Source organism: Heteronotia binoei, chromosome 15, assembly GCF_032191835.1.
Source record: "Heteronotia binoei isolate CCM8104 ecotype False Entrance Well chromosome 15, APGP_CSIRO_Hbin_v1, whole genome shotgun sequence".
NCBI classification, from domain to species: domain Eukaryota; kingdom Metazoa; phylum Chordata; class Lepidosauria; order Squamata; family Gekkonidae; genus Heteronotia; species Heteronotia binoei.
In genome coordinates, this window is record NC_083237.1 from 25291866 (window position 1) to 25308186 (window position 16321).

General features: G+C 46.7%; 1 protein-coding gene across 1 annotated transcript; it reads left to right on the plus strand.

Annotated features, from left to right (window-relative positions):
- Positions 1 to 716: 716 nt before the first annotated feature.
- On the plus strand, positions 717 to 15940 carry TMEM143 (transmembrane protein 143). The gene is made up of 8 exons (XM_060256297.1): positions 717 to 878; positions 1398 to 1593; positions 7879 to 7986; positions 8151 to 8345; positions 10406 to 10542; positions 11786 to 12065; positions 15178 to 15361; positions 15444 to 15940. Exons 2-8 carry the CDS (start codon positions 1399 to 1401, stop codon positions 15608 to 15610), a joined length of 1266 nt encoding a protein of 421 aa, XP_060112280.1. The 5' UTR covers positions 717 to 878; position 1398; the 3' UTR covers positions 15611 to 15940.
- The last annotated feature ends 381 nt before the right edge of the window (positions 15941 to 16321 follow it).

Here is a 16321-nt window from a genome sequence, read left to right on the forward strand (position 1 = left end):
CGCCCCCCTTTCCTTTGCAATTCTTTCAGATTTCAATCCACTTTCCCCCTCACCAATGCCCTTTAAAGCTACGTTTTTCCCGCCTGTCAGATGTCTATATGCCGCATACGAAGTAGGAGGAGAACGCGTGTGAGAGAATTCGATGCCTGATTGGCTAGGCCAGGGAGGCCACGCCCCTTCTTTCTATTGCTCGCGCTCAGAGAGGTGGTTGGAAATGACGGTTGGGCGAAGGGGGTGGGCGCGCCGTTCCCAGAGTTGTGCGCGTGCAAACAGAAAAAAGCGGGCGAAAATATGCACCTGCGCGTCTTACGCCTGTTCCTAAACAGACAGGTCGTGCGTGTGTTTGTCAGTGAAAGTTACATTTCTTTCTTTTACAGAATTTATAGTCCTCCCTTTTCAGAAAGACTCTAAAGAAAACAATATTGTGTGTATGTGAAGCGTTCCTTCGTTCCCGCGCAAAGTATACCATAGAGTAGAAAAGCGCTAGACTGGCAAACACGCGGAAGTTCCGATCAAAAAATCCAAAGTAGCCGTCCTCTTGTAAGAATGTTCTGGCTCCGAACATCTCTATGGTGAAACCATTATATCGCTTTTGATGGGACGTTAGAAGGGAAAATTTTTTCGCTTGTAGGCCGGAAACGTTCAGAGAAACAGCGATCCTGCCCGACAAACTCTCTCTCTCTCTCCCTCCCTCCTGAGAGATACAAACTTGCTACGCAAGCGCGCCGCAGAGCGACGAATTGGGCAGAAGCCGAAGCATGAGTGCGCCTGCGGAAGAAAAGCCCCGCCCCTGAGAACGGATAAGGAGCTGTAAAAACGAAAGACTAGTAGAGACGTACGCATGCGTAGTAGTATCAATGTCAGTCTTCTATGTAAAGGTTAGAGCTCGTTGCTTTGCATGCTGGCTTTGCCCCTCGCGCGCCTCTGCTTTAAGCTGGCTACAAAGGGGATTGGAAGCTTTATTTATATTATGAGACACGGAAAGGAAACAACTGTTTAGATAAAATTTGTGGAGACGTCGTCGTGCAGGGTAGTGATGTCTGATGTAGAACATCATTTCAGCCAGCACTGAATGTAGCCATGATTGACCTTTGACCCCATTCTACTGGCCGAATTTAATTTGGGTTAAGGCCATCTAAACTAGTAGACATGATCAAACGGTGCAAAATTGCTCTGTTGGTTCAGGTGCTGATCATCAGCAGTCTTTCGGTGGATTTTGGTCTCCTTGGTTCAGCTAAGCCATTTTGAAAAGACAGACTGCTTTAGTTCCCCTGACCATGGTATGCACCACCTCTACCTTGCTAGCAACATAAGGGATCCTTCAGAAGAAAAGTTGAAGGTGAATTTTGCTGGTTACTGTGTCTTTGTATTCATTGATGATCTTTGAACTCTCTTAGAATGCTGCATATGGTACGGTTAAGCCTAAAGGCTGGGATTACCAGCTTGCCATCTCGTGGCAAAGCCTCCCTAGCTGCTAAAATGGTGCAATACCGGAAGATGCGGAAACCAACACAGCCACAGAACTGGACAGTGGATTATCGGGAGCGATACATCCCCTTTTCCAAGGAGCAGCTTGTTAATACACTACTTAAGGTATCATTGTTGCTGCGTTTGGGTTCCAAAACTTTGTGTATTCTTAGAATCTTGCCTTCTATTTTTTAAAAGTATTTTTAACTCATAACATTAGAAGTGTGAGAGCAGTGCTTTGTTAAGTCTCAAAAAGGTGGAGGCAGGGCTGAGTAGGATTTCTGGAGGTCAGGAATTATACACCAAGCCCCTTCCTACAGGCAGCGCATATGAATTTTGACATACTTACTTTGTGTAATTGATGCATATCACAGAATTCCCAGAGTCTGACTATTTTGCTGTAGAATCATCTCTCTCTGCCTTTAACAAGGAATATATAAAGTGCAGTAGCCACTCACATCTTGAGACATTGCAATGCACAGTGTGACAGCCAGAAGAACTGGCATAGGGTAGGAATTAGAGTATTGGGCAAGGATCTGGATTTCCCAGGTTAGAATCCCCGCTCTTGGTGGGGAAGCTTTCAGAGTGACATTTGGTCAGTCACTCTATCATTCCCTAATCTGCCTCGCAGGGTGGTTGTTGAGAAGATAAAATGGAAGTGGGAAGAACAGTGCTGTAAGCCACTTGGGGTCTCTGCTGGGAAGAAGTAGGATATAGATACCGAAGTGAAATAACTACAACTCTTAACACTTAGTGGTACAAATGGCAAAGTGCTGTGTAGGATAGTAAGGTCTCCATTAGGTAGCCAAAGTGGAGGTGAAGATTGAGCTCAAATACTGAAGGACTCTAACTGTGCTTCTGATAAAGCACAGAAGAAGGTTCCATTTTCAGTTATCAGAATCTCCAGTTAATGAATCTCATGTTGCAAGTGCCAGGAAACACCTAGAGTTTTGCCTAAATCCTAGAGCACCCCCATCAGTGTCATGCTGGCAATGTGACATCATTTCAAGGTGTTTGCCAGAAGTGATGCTGCATCACTGTCAGTGTCATTAATTTTTTTTCTCCTATTAGCCCTCAGCAGATCCCTGGGAAATGAGAAGGAAGCAAAGGACATCTCCCTAGTGACATGGAGATCTTTTGGGGAGGAGGAGGGCCCAAGATTTTTATAAATTGCTAAAATATAAATGCCTTAGTTTTCTATAATATGAGTTGTGAATACAACATTCAGTATATCTAGAGAGAGCTGTAAACTACTGCCTTTTATGCCACCTTAGCACATGCATGTTAGAGTTTACCAATAGAAAAATAGGAAAAAATAAAAGTTGAAAATCAAAACTGCAAATTTTCTAGTAAATAAAAGGAAGTGTGTATTTGAACACCAGCAGTCTCATTAGGATCATTAGCATATTTGGCTATCAAGTGGAGCTTCGTTACACTGAAGTCTTAACTAGTATGATATCACTGTACCCATTATTGCAAATAAACTGTTGACAAAACTAGTCATATGCAAAACATGCCCCTGAAAATCTGTTGTATGTCTGCTTTATACACTGGAGTGATTATCTAATGGAAACCTTTTTGAGCTTGCAGGCCCCTTTGAAATTCTGACACAGCACAGGTTTTTAAATTTTGTTTAGCTGTTCTTTCAAACCACCACCCCGGCCTTGGTTTTCTGGTTTTTTCTCTCCGTGGCCTTAAAGAGGGCTGATGACAGGCAACTTTGTACAGAACGAAAGAAAGGAGGAGAGTTGGAAAGGGAATTAAGAATCACTTGCTGTCCAGGATTGCAGTGTAGAGTTGTGTTGATTATGTCGTGTTCAGTGTTTTATTTATTTGATTTCTAGCCTATTGTGACCTGTGCAACAGGGCTCAGAGCAAGTAACAACAATATTCATAAAACAGTATAAATTTAAACTGGTAAAACAATTTTTGCAATACTACTGATAGCAAATAAGATACTGTAGGGACTGTCTGGAAACATATATTTTTCTTTTAATGTAGGAGTGGATTATGACAGATGGCATCCAGTGCATACGAGCGACCTTTTCATTTCAGAAAGGATAGTCCTGCTTTATAAATCAGAGAGACAGGGTGGAAATACAGTATGGCTCTCTAAGCCCAGAGAGCCCCACCTTCAGAAGGTGGGTCAGAGACCACACACTGAGTCTTCCTGAAGTAATTTTGCTGACAAGCAGACAGAGGTAGCTGTAAAAAAGGCTGTTCCAACAGGAGCAGATATCTAAGAATGCAATTGAAGACATAGCTGTATACTCTTATGTCTTACAATAACATCTGGAATATGCATCAAACCGATCTCTTATATTTTTATTTCCATCCAAGACTAATTTCTTACAGAATTGCCCACCCCAGCTATAATAATAATAATAATAAATTTATTTTTGTATCCCGCCCTCCCCCGCCAAAGGCGGGCTCAGGGCGGCTCACAGACATGGAATTCCATGATTCAAGTAAAATAATGTAAACAACAATTTTAAATATAAACAATTACATAATAAATTATTTAAAATAGCTAAAATAGATAAGATAGGTGCTATAAATTACTATAAGTCATAATATCCACAAGATGGTTAAATGGCTACACGTCAGATTAGTCAGGTTCTGTCTCAAAGGCAAGCTGGAAAAGAAATGTTTTGCAAGCCCTGCAGAATTGGTTCAGGTCCCGCAGGGCTCGCACCATCTCTGGAAGATGATTCCACCATCGAGGGGCCATTACTGAGAAGGATTGCTCCCTGGTTGTCTTCAATCTAGCCTCTCTTGGCCCAGGGGTTGTTAGAAGATTTTGAGAGCTAGATCTCAGTGCTCTCTGGGGAACATATGGGGAGAGGCGGTCCCTTAGGTAGGCAGGTCCTCGGCCATATAGGGCTTTAAAGGTGATGACCAGCACTTTATAGCGAACACGGTACACAACCGGCAGCCAATGCAGATCCCGCAGCCCAGGCCGCACATGTTCCCACCGTGGTAGTCCAACTAGCAGCCTGGCCGCCGCGTTCTGGACTACCTGAAGTTTCCGTGTTCGGTATAAGGGCAGCCCCATGTAGAGGGCATTGCAGTAGTCTAGTCTTGAGGTGACCGTTGCGTGGATCACAGTTGCTAGGTCGCTGCGCTCCAAGAAGGGAGCCAACTGCCTCGCCCTCTTGAGGTGAAAGAAGGCGGATCTAGCAGTGGCAGCTATCTGGGCCTCCATTGATAAAGAGGATTCCAGTAGCACTCCCAGGCTCTTGACTTTGCGCACTGGTATCAGTGGCGCACCGTCGAAAACCGGTAGGGTAATCTCCCCTCCCGGTCCGCCTCCCGGCCCGCCTCGATCCAGTTGTCGTCGGAGGTCATCCATGAGGGTGACCAAGACTGTTTCCGTCCCATGGCCCGGGTGAAAGCCGGACTGGCATGGGTCTAAGGTGGAAGCGTCCTCCAAAAAATCCTGTAACTGCAGCGCCACAGCCCTCTCAATAATTTTGCCCCAAAAGGGCAAATTTGAGACCGGTCGGTAGTGTGCCAATTCGGCCGGGTCTGATGAAGCTTTTTTCAAGAGAGGGCGGACCAATGCCTCTTTCAGGGGTGTTGGGAAAGCACCCTCTGAAAGAGATCGATTTATAATATCCCGTATAGGATATCTTAGTTCCTCCTGGCAGGCCTTAATTAGCCAGGAGGGGCATGGGTCCAGATCACAAGTTGTGGATCGTGCAGTGCCAAGAATTCTGTCGACCTCCTCCAAGCTGAGCGGGTCGAAGCAATCCAGGGTTAAATCAGAAGACACGCATTGGGCTTCGAGTTCGCTTACTGCATCCAAGTTAGCAGGGCAGTCGTGGCGGAGCGATTGGACCTTATCAGCAAAGAATTTCGCAAAAGCCTCACAGCCAATCTCCAATTCCTTAGCTTTTGAGTTGCCCTGTGGCAATGTAGTAAGGTTCCGAATTATTCTAAATAATTGGGCCGGGCGCGAATTTGCAGATGCGATCTTGGCCGCAAAGTATGTTTTCTTTGCGGCCTTGATTGCCATCTCATAGGACTTCATAAACTTCCTATAAGATGTTCTAGTCGCTTCGTCACGAGTACGCCACCATTGCCTCTCTAGCCGTCTAAGGCCTTGTTTCAGCTGGCGTAATTCCGGGGTATACCACGGGGCCAGCTTAGTCCGAGGTCGCAGAGGGCGCCGAGGTGCGATCTCCTCGATGGCCCTTGAGAGCCGGCTATTCCAGGTCTCAATCAGGTCATCGAGGGAGTCGCCAGAGGGCCAGGGATCCTGCAGAGCCATCTGGAACCGTTCTGGGTCCATTTGGCTCCGCGGGCGAGCCATAATCGGCTCCTCGCCTAAACAGGTTTGGGGAGGCATATCTACACAGGCCTTGAGGGCGAAGTGATCCGACCATGGCACCGCCTCTGCGGTTATATCGCTCACTACTATCCCAGCCGCAAAGATCAGGTCTAACATGTGTCCGGCCTGGTGGGTGGGGGTTACAACAAGTTGAGAGAGTCCCAGTGTCGCCATGGAAGACAGTAGGTCCGCCGCCTGACTGGAGGACGAGTCATCAGCATGGACGTTGAAGTCGCCCAGGATTATCAACCTTGGGTGCTCCAGCGCCCAGCCTGTCGCCGCCTCAAGCAGGGACGGTAAGGCGTTGGCTGGTGCATTAGGCGTACGGTACACCAGCCAGATCGCCAACCCCTCTCTATCTTCCCACGCCAGACCGGCACATTCAATACCCTCAATCTTTGGGGCCGGGAGCGCCCTGAAGGAGTAAGCCTCCCGTGCAAATAATGCCACTCCTCCCCCCCGCCCGCTAGTCCGCGATTGGTGGAAGACTGAGTAACCTGGGGGAGCTGTTTGCGAGAGGGCCACTGTATCACCCTCCCGGATCCAGGTCTCAGTCACGCAAGCCAGGTCCATATTCTGTTCGAGCATAAACTCTCGAAGAATTGAGGTCTTATTGTTAATGGACCTGGCGTTGCATAACACCAATGACGGAGGCGGGTTACACCTGGCCCTACTACCTGTCACCCTTGGGATGGGACGCAGATTGGAGGGGGGCCGAGCACTAGCATGTCTCTGTCCTCCTCCTCCCTTATAACATCTGCTCCCACCGCCATACCTCCCCCTCCCCAGGAGCACTGGAATCCCTGAGCTGGCCATTCTCGTTGGCAGCAGCTGCTATGTTGACCGCTATCAAGGCTGCTATCTAAATTGTTCTCACCCCGCTCCGTCCCACTAGATCCTAAATTCTAATCAACCCGAGAACCCCCACCCAGTTCCTTTATAAATATTTGATAGAATTAATTCAATAGCAGTCAATTTTAACTCCCTCATTAATTTCAATCAATTTGCTAAAAATATTTATATATCCAGTCAGAATATATAATAAGCTATAGTCGAGTAGCAAGGTGGAGAGACTTAAAAGTAAAGACTGGAAGCTTTAAGTTTGTGTTTGTTAAATGCTTTATCTTCCTTTGTGGGAGGCATAAAGTAAGCAACAGCAGACTATGGGGAAAGCACTGTATTATGTGTAAAAACATTTGAGCTGCACTCATCAGAGAGCGGGTGTGGTGCAGTGGTTTGAGCATCAGACTAATAGGAAATGGGAGACCCATGTTCAAATCCCCTGTCTCCTGTGGAAGTTTGCTGAGTGATCTTTGCTGCCAGACACACAAACACACACAACCTAACCTACCTTGCAGGATGGTGGCAAGGATAAAATGGATATGGTGAGTATATTGTAGGCCCCTTTGGGGACAAAAGTGAGGTATACGTAAAGTAAATTAATGAATTTATATGTGCATCAAAATTATTAAGACACTGAGCACACAGAAAACTGAAACATGATAGACATGTATGCCAAGCTACAGTGATTACTGGGACAATTGGGGTGCTCTCTATTTCTCACTCAGGACCTAGGAGCCTTATCCCATAATAATGGCCAGCACTCCAGCAGACAGCAAGACAAGTCATACATGTAGCAGAATGGAAGACTATGAGAGACCACCATTCCCACCCTTGAACCAGTCTTGACTTGGAGCAGAAGAACATTCAGTGGCAGAAAGTATCTTGTCTATGCTTGTAGCTTCCTTTACAAGTGTATATTTGGTGTATTTTTGGTGTACATGTGTTTAATCAAATGCATGTGTGTAAACAACACACATACAAAACCCTAAAATGGTATCAGTACAGTCTATGACTAATATGAAAACCAATGCAAAGAGGAGGAGAGAATTGAGAAGAGGGGGGTAGTGGAGTGATCACAATGGGCAAGGCGAACCGTGTGCTGCTTCAGAGGTAGTGACCTCTGGTGTCTTTTAATAAACAGCTGTTCGGCAGCGTGACACAAGGGATTCCTTGATGGACAGATCCCTTGCTTCAGACCTGCACCTGCCTTATTTGTTGCCTCCTCCCTCCTGCAGGAGTTCCACTCCTCCAGCCACCCAGAAAGAGTCTCCTTCCTGGCGTTTGTCTCTCAAGTGGACTCCTCTCTTCTGCAGCACTATCACTCTGCCCTAGAGCAGCTCAAGGTAATAACATCTATAAACCCTCACCCTGGTTTCAGACAGATCAGTCATTAAATGCCAGTGGTGGTGCACAGAAAGGAGGGGGCCATGCCGAACCTGGGGACAGAGCATTACGAACAGTGTTAAAACCAACAGTTGGGTTAATCCTGCTGTGTTTCCTTCCTCAGGCTCTCTATGAACCAATCAATCCTGACCAGGATACCTTGCAAGAGTCCTCTTTGACGGATGCTGAACGGTTAAAGAAAGAGCAGGAAGTTTTGGACAGGTTGGAACCCTTGCTGGACCAGGCCAACTTCAACAGCCTGTCAGAGGATACACTGGCATTTGCCCTGGCGGTCAACCACCCTTATGACGAAGTCCAGGTGCTGCCTCGGCTGGGGAGGGTCGTGCCCTTTTGCTTGCTGCCACCCACCCACTGAGATTAATGCTCATAAAGCCAAAGGACCTTTTTATTTCTGAAAGTGGTTTGGGACCCCTGAACTCTTGAGGTTTTGTACCCTGAAGTTTTGATGACATTGCCAATGGGTATAGGATGCTCCTTGGGCCAGGTTGGTGCCTGTAGTAGAAAAACAAGGCTGAAATGAGGTGGCAGAATCTTGAGGTGGTAGAATACAGTAATGGATTCAAGCTTGGAGCAGAGTGGGTAATGTACAAATGAAAAACTAGCACAAAGCACAGAGGTTAAGAATGTAAGAGAAGCAGGGCTGTTTTTGAGCAGGAATGCAGTTCCAGCTAACTTGGCATCAGGGGTGTGGCCTAATATGCAAATGAGTTCCTGCTGGGCTTTTCCTTCAAAACCCCCCTTTGTGAAACAATGGTGATGTCAGGGGGTGTAGCCTAATATGCAAATGAGTTCCCGCTGGGCTTTTTCTACAAAGAAAGCCCTGAAGAGAAGCCATGTTGGCTCAGGCCAATAGCCCATCCAGTCCAACACTCCATGTCATACAGTTGCCAGCCGAAACCTAACTGCCATCAAGAGGTCTGCCAGCAAGGCCAGAACTGAAATCCTCGCACTGTTGCCCTCCAAGCACCAAGAATACAGAGCATCACTGCCCCAGAATTAGTGTTCCATCTAGTGGCGAATAGCCATTGATGATCCTCTGCTCCATATGATTAGCTAATCCCCTCTTGAGGCTGTCTGCACTTGTAGCTGCCACCACTTTTTGCAGCAGTGAATTCCACATGCTAATTATTTTTTGGGCGAAGCAGTATTTCCTTTTATCTGTTTTAAGCCTACTAATTAATGTCATTGAGTGCCCATGAGTTCTTGTGAGAAAGAGAGAAAAGTACTTCTTAATCTACCTTCTCTATCCTGTGCAGAATTCTGTAAACCTCTGTCATGTCACCCCTCAGTCGTCAATTCTCCAACCTTTTTAACCCTTCTTCATAAGGGAGGGGTTCCAGCCCCTTAATCATTTTAGTTGCCCTTTTCTGCACCTATACCAGTGCTGTAGTATCTTTTTTGCAATGTGGTGATCAGAACTGTACAAATGAGGCCACATCATAGATTTAGACAGGGGCATTATGATGCAGGCTGCTTTGTTTTCAAACCCCTTCCTAATAATCCCCAGCATAGCATTTGCCTTGTTAATCGCAGTCACACCCTGAGCTAACATCTTCAGTGAGTTATCTACCACAGTTCCAAGATCGCTCTCCTGGGCAGTTACCGCCAGTTCGGATCCCATCAATGTATATTTATAATTAGGATTTTTGGCTCCAATATGCATTACTTTGCACTTGCCTCATTTGCCACATTGATGCTCACTTGCGCAGCCTCAACAAATCCCTCTGGAGCACCTTACAATCTGTTACCAGTCAGACCCCTCCTCATCTGGTTTATTTTGAGAGATCTCGAAGGGAAGGATCCCCATATACATAGGTAGGGAATCCCAGTTATGCCCCTCTCGCTCTGTCGCCTTAAAGTTTATTTCCCCAATTAAATAGGAGACTGCCTATTTGCGTAACAAGTCCTTCCTGGTTCTCACTGCCCTGCTGCATCTCTGTATATGCTGTGCTGTTTTGCTGTTTGCTGGGAGTCAGGACCATAACCAGCGGTGGTGGGTGGGTGGGGGGGCACAGGGCACTGCCTCCATAGAATCTGCAGCACCCCTACCCAATCTTACCTTTCAGTGAAAGGAAAGATTGGGTAGGGGTACTGCATATTCTATAGGGGGCATTGCCCCTGTGCCCCTCCCTCCTGGGCTGGCTTCGGCCCTGCTGGAAGTTCTTAATATACAAAGGTAATGTTCCAAAATGGAATTCTCCAGTTGGAGTCTGAAGGAGTAGTATGTACAGTCCATTCTACTTCTTCAGATCCTTTTGCTTTCATTCTCCCACATATGTGAGCCAGGGCTTAGAGGGAGCTGTACCTTATTTGCAAAGCCACTGTGTTTTCATCCCAGGCCTCCCATGTTTTCTGCAGGTGTCTGTGAATCTGGACCAGTATGATTACATGTGTTTCTGGGCTCTCGGGCAACGCTTCGGCCCGCTGCGTGTGATGACAACCCTTCAGGCCCGGAGGGGCTTCTTTGGCACATCCCCTCGGATTCCTGCAGACAGGCAAGGCAAAAAAAATGGTCTCCCTCTCACCTGAAATCTTGTGGGTATGCCAAAGAACTGTAGAATTTGGATTGCTGTGCTATGATTAGATCGCTGTGGCTGTGCTTGTAACTGTGTCACTAATAAAAGGTGTGTTGTGTTGAGCATACACAGTTCTTGTGAAGATTGCCAGGGTAGTATATGTGGCAGTGTCACTAGAACTCTCCTTCAGGCTGGATGTTTGCCATCACCACCCTCTTAGTAAAAGTGGGGGGAGAGAAAGATGTCAAACAATTATGGAAATCCCCAATTTCTACATTATAGCGGACTCAGAGTGAAGTGGAAGAGATGTTATGCAATATTAATTCTGCTAGACCTAACCTTTTTGAGCCTGAGACAGCATAGTGGGCACAGTGACAAAATGGCTGCCATAAAATGGCTGCTGCGGGAGGTGAAGTCAGCCACAAAATGGCTGCTGCAGCTTACTACTGTGAAGGTCCTTGTGCTGTGATGGAAGCTGCTGCCAAAGCAACATATTTAAAAAAAAATCTGCACAACTGATAAAATCTCCAGTGGCCAATGAGAAGCCTTTCTGAGCAAAAGACCCACTTGGTCCTAGCCACTTTCTAGAAACACTTCACAGGCACCAGGAAAGATGTCAGTGGGTGCATTCAGGACTTTGGCAACAGCTTACAGGGCTCTTAGTACAGGGCCTACTGTAAACTCCAGGGTGATTGGCTACATCAGGGGTGTGGCCTAATATGCAAAGGAGTTCCTGCTACAAAAACCCTGGGTGCCATGACACCTGTTGGTGCTAAAGCACAGTTGGTGCAAAAAATCTCAGGGTGCAGTGAAGGCTTCTGAAACATAAAAACTGTGGCTGCTGTTCTTTAGAAGCCAGCAATTATTAGAATGAACAGAACCTGCAGAACACAGAAGGTTGCATGCTGTTTGATAACATTTTGGTTGCTTCTAGTAAAGGTATTATTTTTACCCTTGCTTTTGGATTTATAAAACGTGGAATTTCTGCTGGTAGAAAACTAATTGTAATTGCTCCTGGGAGGGAAAAATAGAAGTGTTGCTTTTGAAATTGTAAGTTTTACAAAGAAAGTGATTTATTGTCAGAGAATGCTGGATTTTCAAAGTGGTTGGGGTGATGATGAGCCCTTAACCATTACATGTTTTTAGCTGTGCATGATGGATAACATTTCATTTGCTCTGCTTGGTGTACTATGACACTTCTTCTCCTCTTCACCTGAGCTAGGCATTATTTCAAGCGGGTGCTGGTAGCTGCCCGGACCAAGAATACGCACCTGGTGCTGAAATGCTTTAAAGACATCCCCCTGGAGGGCTTGGAGCAGCTCCTGCCGGCCGTCAGAGTCCGCACCTCCATCTTATACCGAACCCTCCTCAACGGCATGCTGCTAGTGAGCGGTTTGGCCGTCTTCGTCAACGTGGGCATGGTGGTACTTTCTGACCTCAAGATTGGCACTACCTCCCTGCTGCTTTTCTTCGCTGCTTTCATGAGTTTCCGAGCTTGGAAGGTATGTGCACTGCTGCCATTGGCAGAAGGCTGTCAGGTGCAATGCTCGCCAGAGCTGCCCCACCCCCAGCACAACCAGCTGATATCTGGAACTGCTTCCTGATTCTCTCATGTTTTAAAACATGGCCAGGCCTTTTAAGATGTGAGCTCTTGAATGAGGAAAGCTAATATATGATCCCAAGTGATCAGTGCATCACCATAGATGAGAACTGCTGCAGTATAGCAGCTGAGCTGTGAACCAGAAAGTCCCCAGTGCAGATCTTAACTCAGTCATGAACAGCAATCACTAAGTAAACTTTAGATCCAGGTGGGCAGCCATGTTGGTCTAAAGCAAAAGAACAAAGTTGGAGTCCAGTAGCACCTTTAGAAGATGAAGAAGATGATGAAGAAGAAGATATTGGATTTATATCCCGCCCTCCATTCCGAAGAGTCTCAGAGCGGCTCACAATCTCCTTTATCTTCCTCCCCCACAACAGACACCCTATGAGGTGGGTGGGGCTGGAGAGGGCTCTCACAGCAGCTGCCCTTTCAAGGACAACCTCTGCCAGAGCTATGGCTGACCCAAGGCCATTCCAGCAGGTGCAAGTGGAGGAGTGGGGAATCAAACCTGGTTCTCCCAGATAAGAGTCCGCACACTTAACCACTACACCAAACTGGCTCTCACCAAACTGGCTTTAAAGCTTACACTGTGAATAAAACTTTGTTAGTCTTAAAGGCGCTACTGGACTCCAACTTTGTTCTAAGTAAACTTTAGGCATTGTTAACCCCCAACCTATCCCAGTTTCAGTTAACCAGTACTGACTGGTTGTGCTGTCATGGCACTGGTGGTGCTTTCCTACAGGGTTGTCATTTGGTTTGCCAGTCACTCTTGAGCAATGGTACAAATGTTGATAATGAAGATGCAAGAGGGTTTTTTTCCTCCCTGTCATGTTGCAGCTGACATGGCAGCCCTGTAGATGTTCTAGGCAAGAGACATTCAGAGGTGGTTTGCCATTGCCTGCTTTTTTGTAGCAACCTCCGTAGTCCTTGGCAGCCTCCCATCCAATTATTGACCAAGGCTGACTCTGCTTACCTTCTGAGATCTGATGAGATTGGGCTAACCTGGGCTATCCAGGTCAGGACACAAAAGGCGTAGACTATTATTAATAAAAGTGAACTAAATTACTGTGTTAGAGGGCAAATATAGAAAGAGGCACAGTGAAATTGTCATGCATTGTATTTAACTACTACATTGCAATAGCAAAATCTCATGTCCTGAGTCAGTTCACCTGTCCTGCTGCCTCAAATCACCTTCAAATCCAAAGTGCAAACATCATGAAATTCCTCCTGTTCAGTGGAACTTGAAGTTTAGAGCTCAGCAATGAGTCTGATGTTTCCTTTCATTGCTTTGTCTTGCTTCATTCTTAAGGTTTGTTTAAAAACAGCCTCTTGCATCTTTTATGCATGCTTCTGTAGAGATCCCTTGATAATATGGTATGTTTCTCCCCAAGAATCCGCTCCTTTTCCTCATCTGCCTGTACGACTGACGTTCCCCACCTGTTATCTACTTCTGGCCCTTTGTCCGATGCATTGCGTGACATCATGGCATTCCCTGCAGGGTAGCTGGGTAACAAAGCACAGCTTTGTGTGAGTCTTTTTCTTTAGTATTTGCCGGCTTTGTGCTGCTCGTGGCTTTTCCCAGGTTCTGTCAGGTGGATGACAATGTCTGGAAGGGGAGAGGACAGCAGCAAACAAGTATTTGAAGGCTGGAGCTGTGCAAATTTAAGCAGACTTGGGGAAACTGCACACAATAGAGTCCTTGCAGGAGTTCTGCACTGCCCAGGCGCATATGGGCCTGATTCTAATCATGACTATGGTGCATCGATAGGGCTGCCAACTCTGGGCTGGGAAATTCCTGGAGATTTGGGGAGGGTGGCGTTTAGAGAGGGGCAGGAGCTCAGTGAGATATAATGCCAGAGTGCCCATCCTCCAAAGCATTTTCCCCACCAGGGGAATTGGTTTCTGTAGTCTGGAGATCAGACCTAATTCCAGGGGATGTCCAGGCCCGGCTGGCAGCCCTGCTTTTTGCTTCAATGGGGAAACTGTCATTACACGAGTCTCCCACCAGAGCAAACAGCAGCTCTCTGGGATTGTCTCTCTGGGAAGGGCTGAAGCTATTTCTGTCCATGGGTCCACAGTGGCAGTCAGAATCAGGCCCCAGTGCATTTGATCCAAAGTCCTCATGGTGGTTATGAGCAGGTTTGGTCCCCGCTGCACGGTCTTCTACGAGTGCCCCTTTTCACTTTCTTCAATATGTCAGCTGTTTAGATGGATCTCTGTGTGGGTCTCTGGTGGAAGAGCAAGATCAGGTCCAGCAGCAGCTTAAAGGTGAAGAAGGTTTCCAGGGTATCAACTTTTGAGAGGCAAAGCTGTCTTCGTCAGAGATCTGAGCAAAGGAGCTTTGACTCTGGAAAGCTTCTACCTTGGAAATCTTGTTGGTCTTTAAGCTGCTACTGGACTCGATATCACTATTCCATATGTTAACTTTCTTCAGAGGAATAAATGGCAACATGCGGCACTTGGGAGGTCAGTGGCAAAACCTGGTGGCTGCAGTGTGCTTTTCTGTGCAGCACATACAGCCCTGCATCACATCCCTTTGTAGTCCTTGTGCCGTATGAGCCCTCCTTTGACATGCAAAGGTCATCTTGAGGAGTACTTAATTTTCTTGCCAAGCGCTCTTCCACTCAAGCTGTGTCTCACACTATTATCCTCTGCTTTCTCCAAGGAGCTTGGGGCGTAGTGTACATGGCTTTTCCTTTTCCATTTGATTCTCTTTCAGCCGTGTGAGATGAGCTAAACTGGAAAAATGTATCTGGCTCAGTTTGTTCAGCAAGTTCATTGGCTAAACTAGAACCTGGGGACTACTGGGTTCTCATTTGCTGCTCTGTGTTAGGTTGGCTTCTTCCTCTGGATTACCTCTATTCCATTTCCGCCAGTGCTCCCAAGAGGTCTGGATCCTACCACCTTTTTCCTAACCTACTAGTTAATGTCTTTTTCACACTCGCTTGCTTTCCACAGACCTGGCTTTTCAAGCACAGCCTTGAGGTTTCTCTCTCCCTCCCCACCCTTTAAAGGTCTTTGGCCAGCGCAGGAACGTCCATGCCCTTGAGCTGGTGCATATGCTGTATTACCGCAGCACGTCCAACAACTCAGAGCTGCTGGCCTCCCTTATTCTGCGGGCCCAGGAAGAGCATGCGAAGGAGGTCATCTTGGCACACAGTTTCCTCCAGCAACAGCGCCACCTGCAGAAGGACACAGGTGATCATCTGGTTCTTTGGGTTGGGGCGGAGGGTCTGAGGAAGTCAGGAGAGAGCTCTTACTTGTCTTTCTCTGTCCCCAGACTCCAGAACTGTTGAACACTTGAAGCAAGATGTTCAGGAGTGGTTACATCTCCGCTCTGGGCTGGCTATAGATTTCTGTGCTGAACGGGCCTGCAAGCATCTGAAGGAGTTGGGAGTGGGGGTAAAGTGCCCCCCCCCAGTTAGGGACCACCCTATGACTGGGTAGAAGGTAGAGCCCCCTATTGTTATTTTAGAGAGCACTTTTGGCTCTAAAAGGTGAGAACTCCTGAGAAGCCCTTAACACCGAGCCTACCAAGTTTACAACACATGAGTATTGGAAGGCCTTCCCCCCCCCCCCCGGTGCGTTATGGAGATGGTATCCAGAGGTGTAACTGTTGATACTGCATTTTCTTCTTTGGATGTATATATCATAAGGCAAAGCATAAGCACACCATGAAGTATGCATTTCAGTTGGTGTACTTCATAGCTAATAGGCAGACTTGAATGTCTAAGACTCCATTATTTGATGGGAGGTGAGAAAGAGCTGCTTTTAAAATTCCCCCAATTTTTGTGGGGGTTTTTGCAAAGCACTTTTGTGGTATACTGCTTTTCTTTTTTCTTCTTTCTCTGAGGAATGAGTGGTTCCTTACAAGGCTGTTTACATTGAAATGAGAGTGGCACAAAGCAATGAATCTTTTGCATTTAGAGCGAGATGGGTTTTGAAACATCCCTTGCTCTCCTGTTGGGAGCAGGGTTTTTTCCTCCCCCTGAGTAATTTCTATAGCACTTTGAAATGCTTGCTGTATGCTTTACATTTTGCCTAAAAGACTGTGCTGCACAATAGGTTCTTCTTTGTTCCTGTCTTGAAGAGAACAGAGAGTCTGAAAGACAAAGTGTGTGGTCTTGGCCAAATTTACAGTGCAGGCAACACATTAGA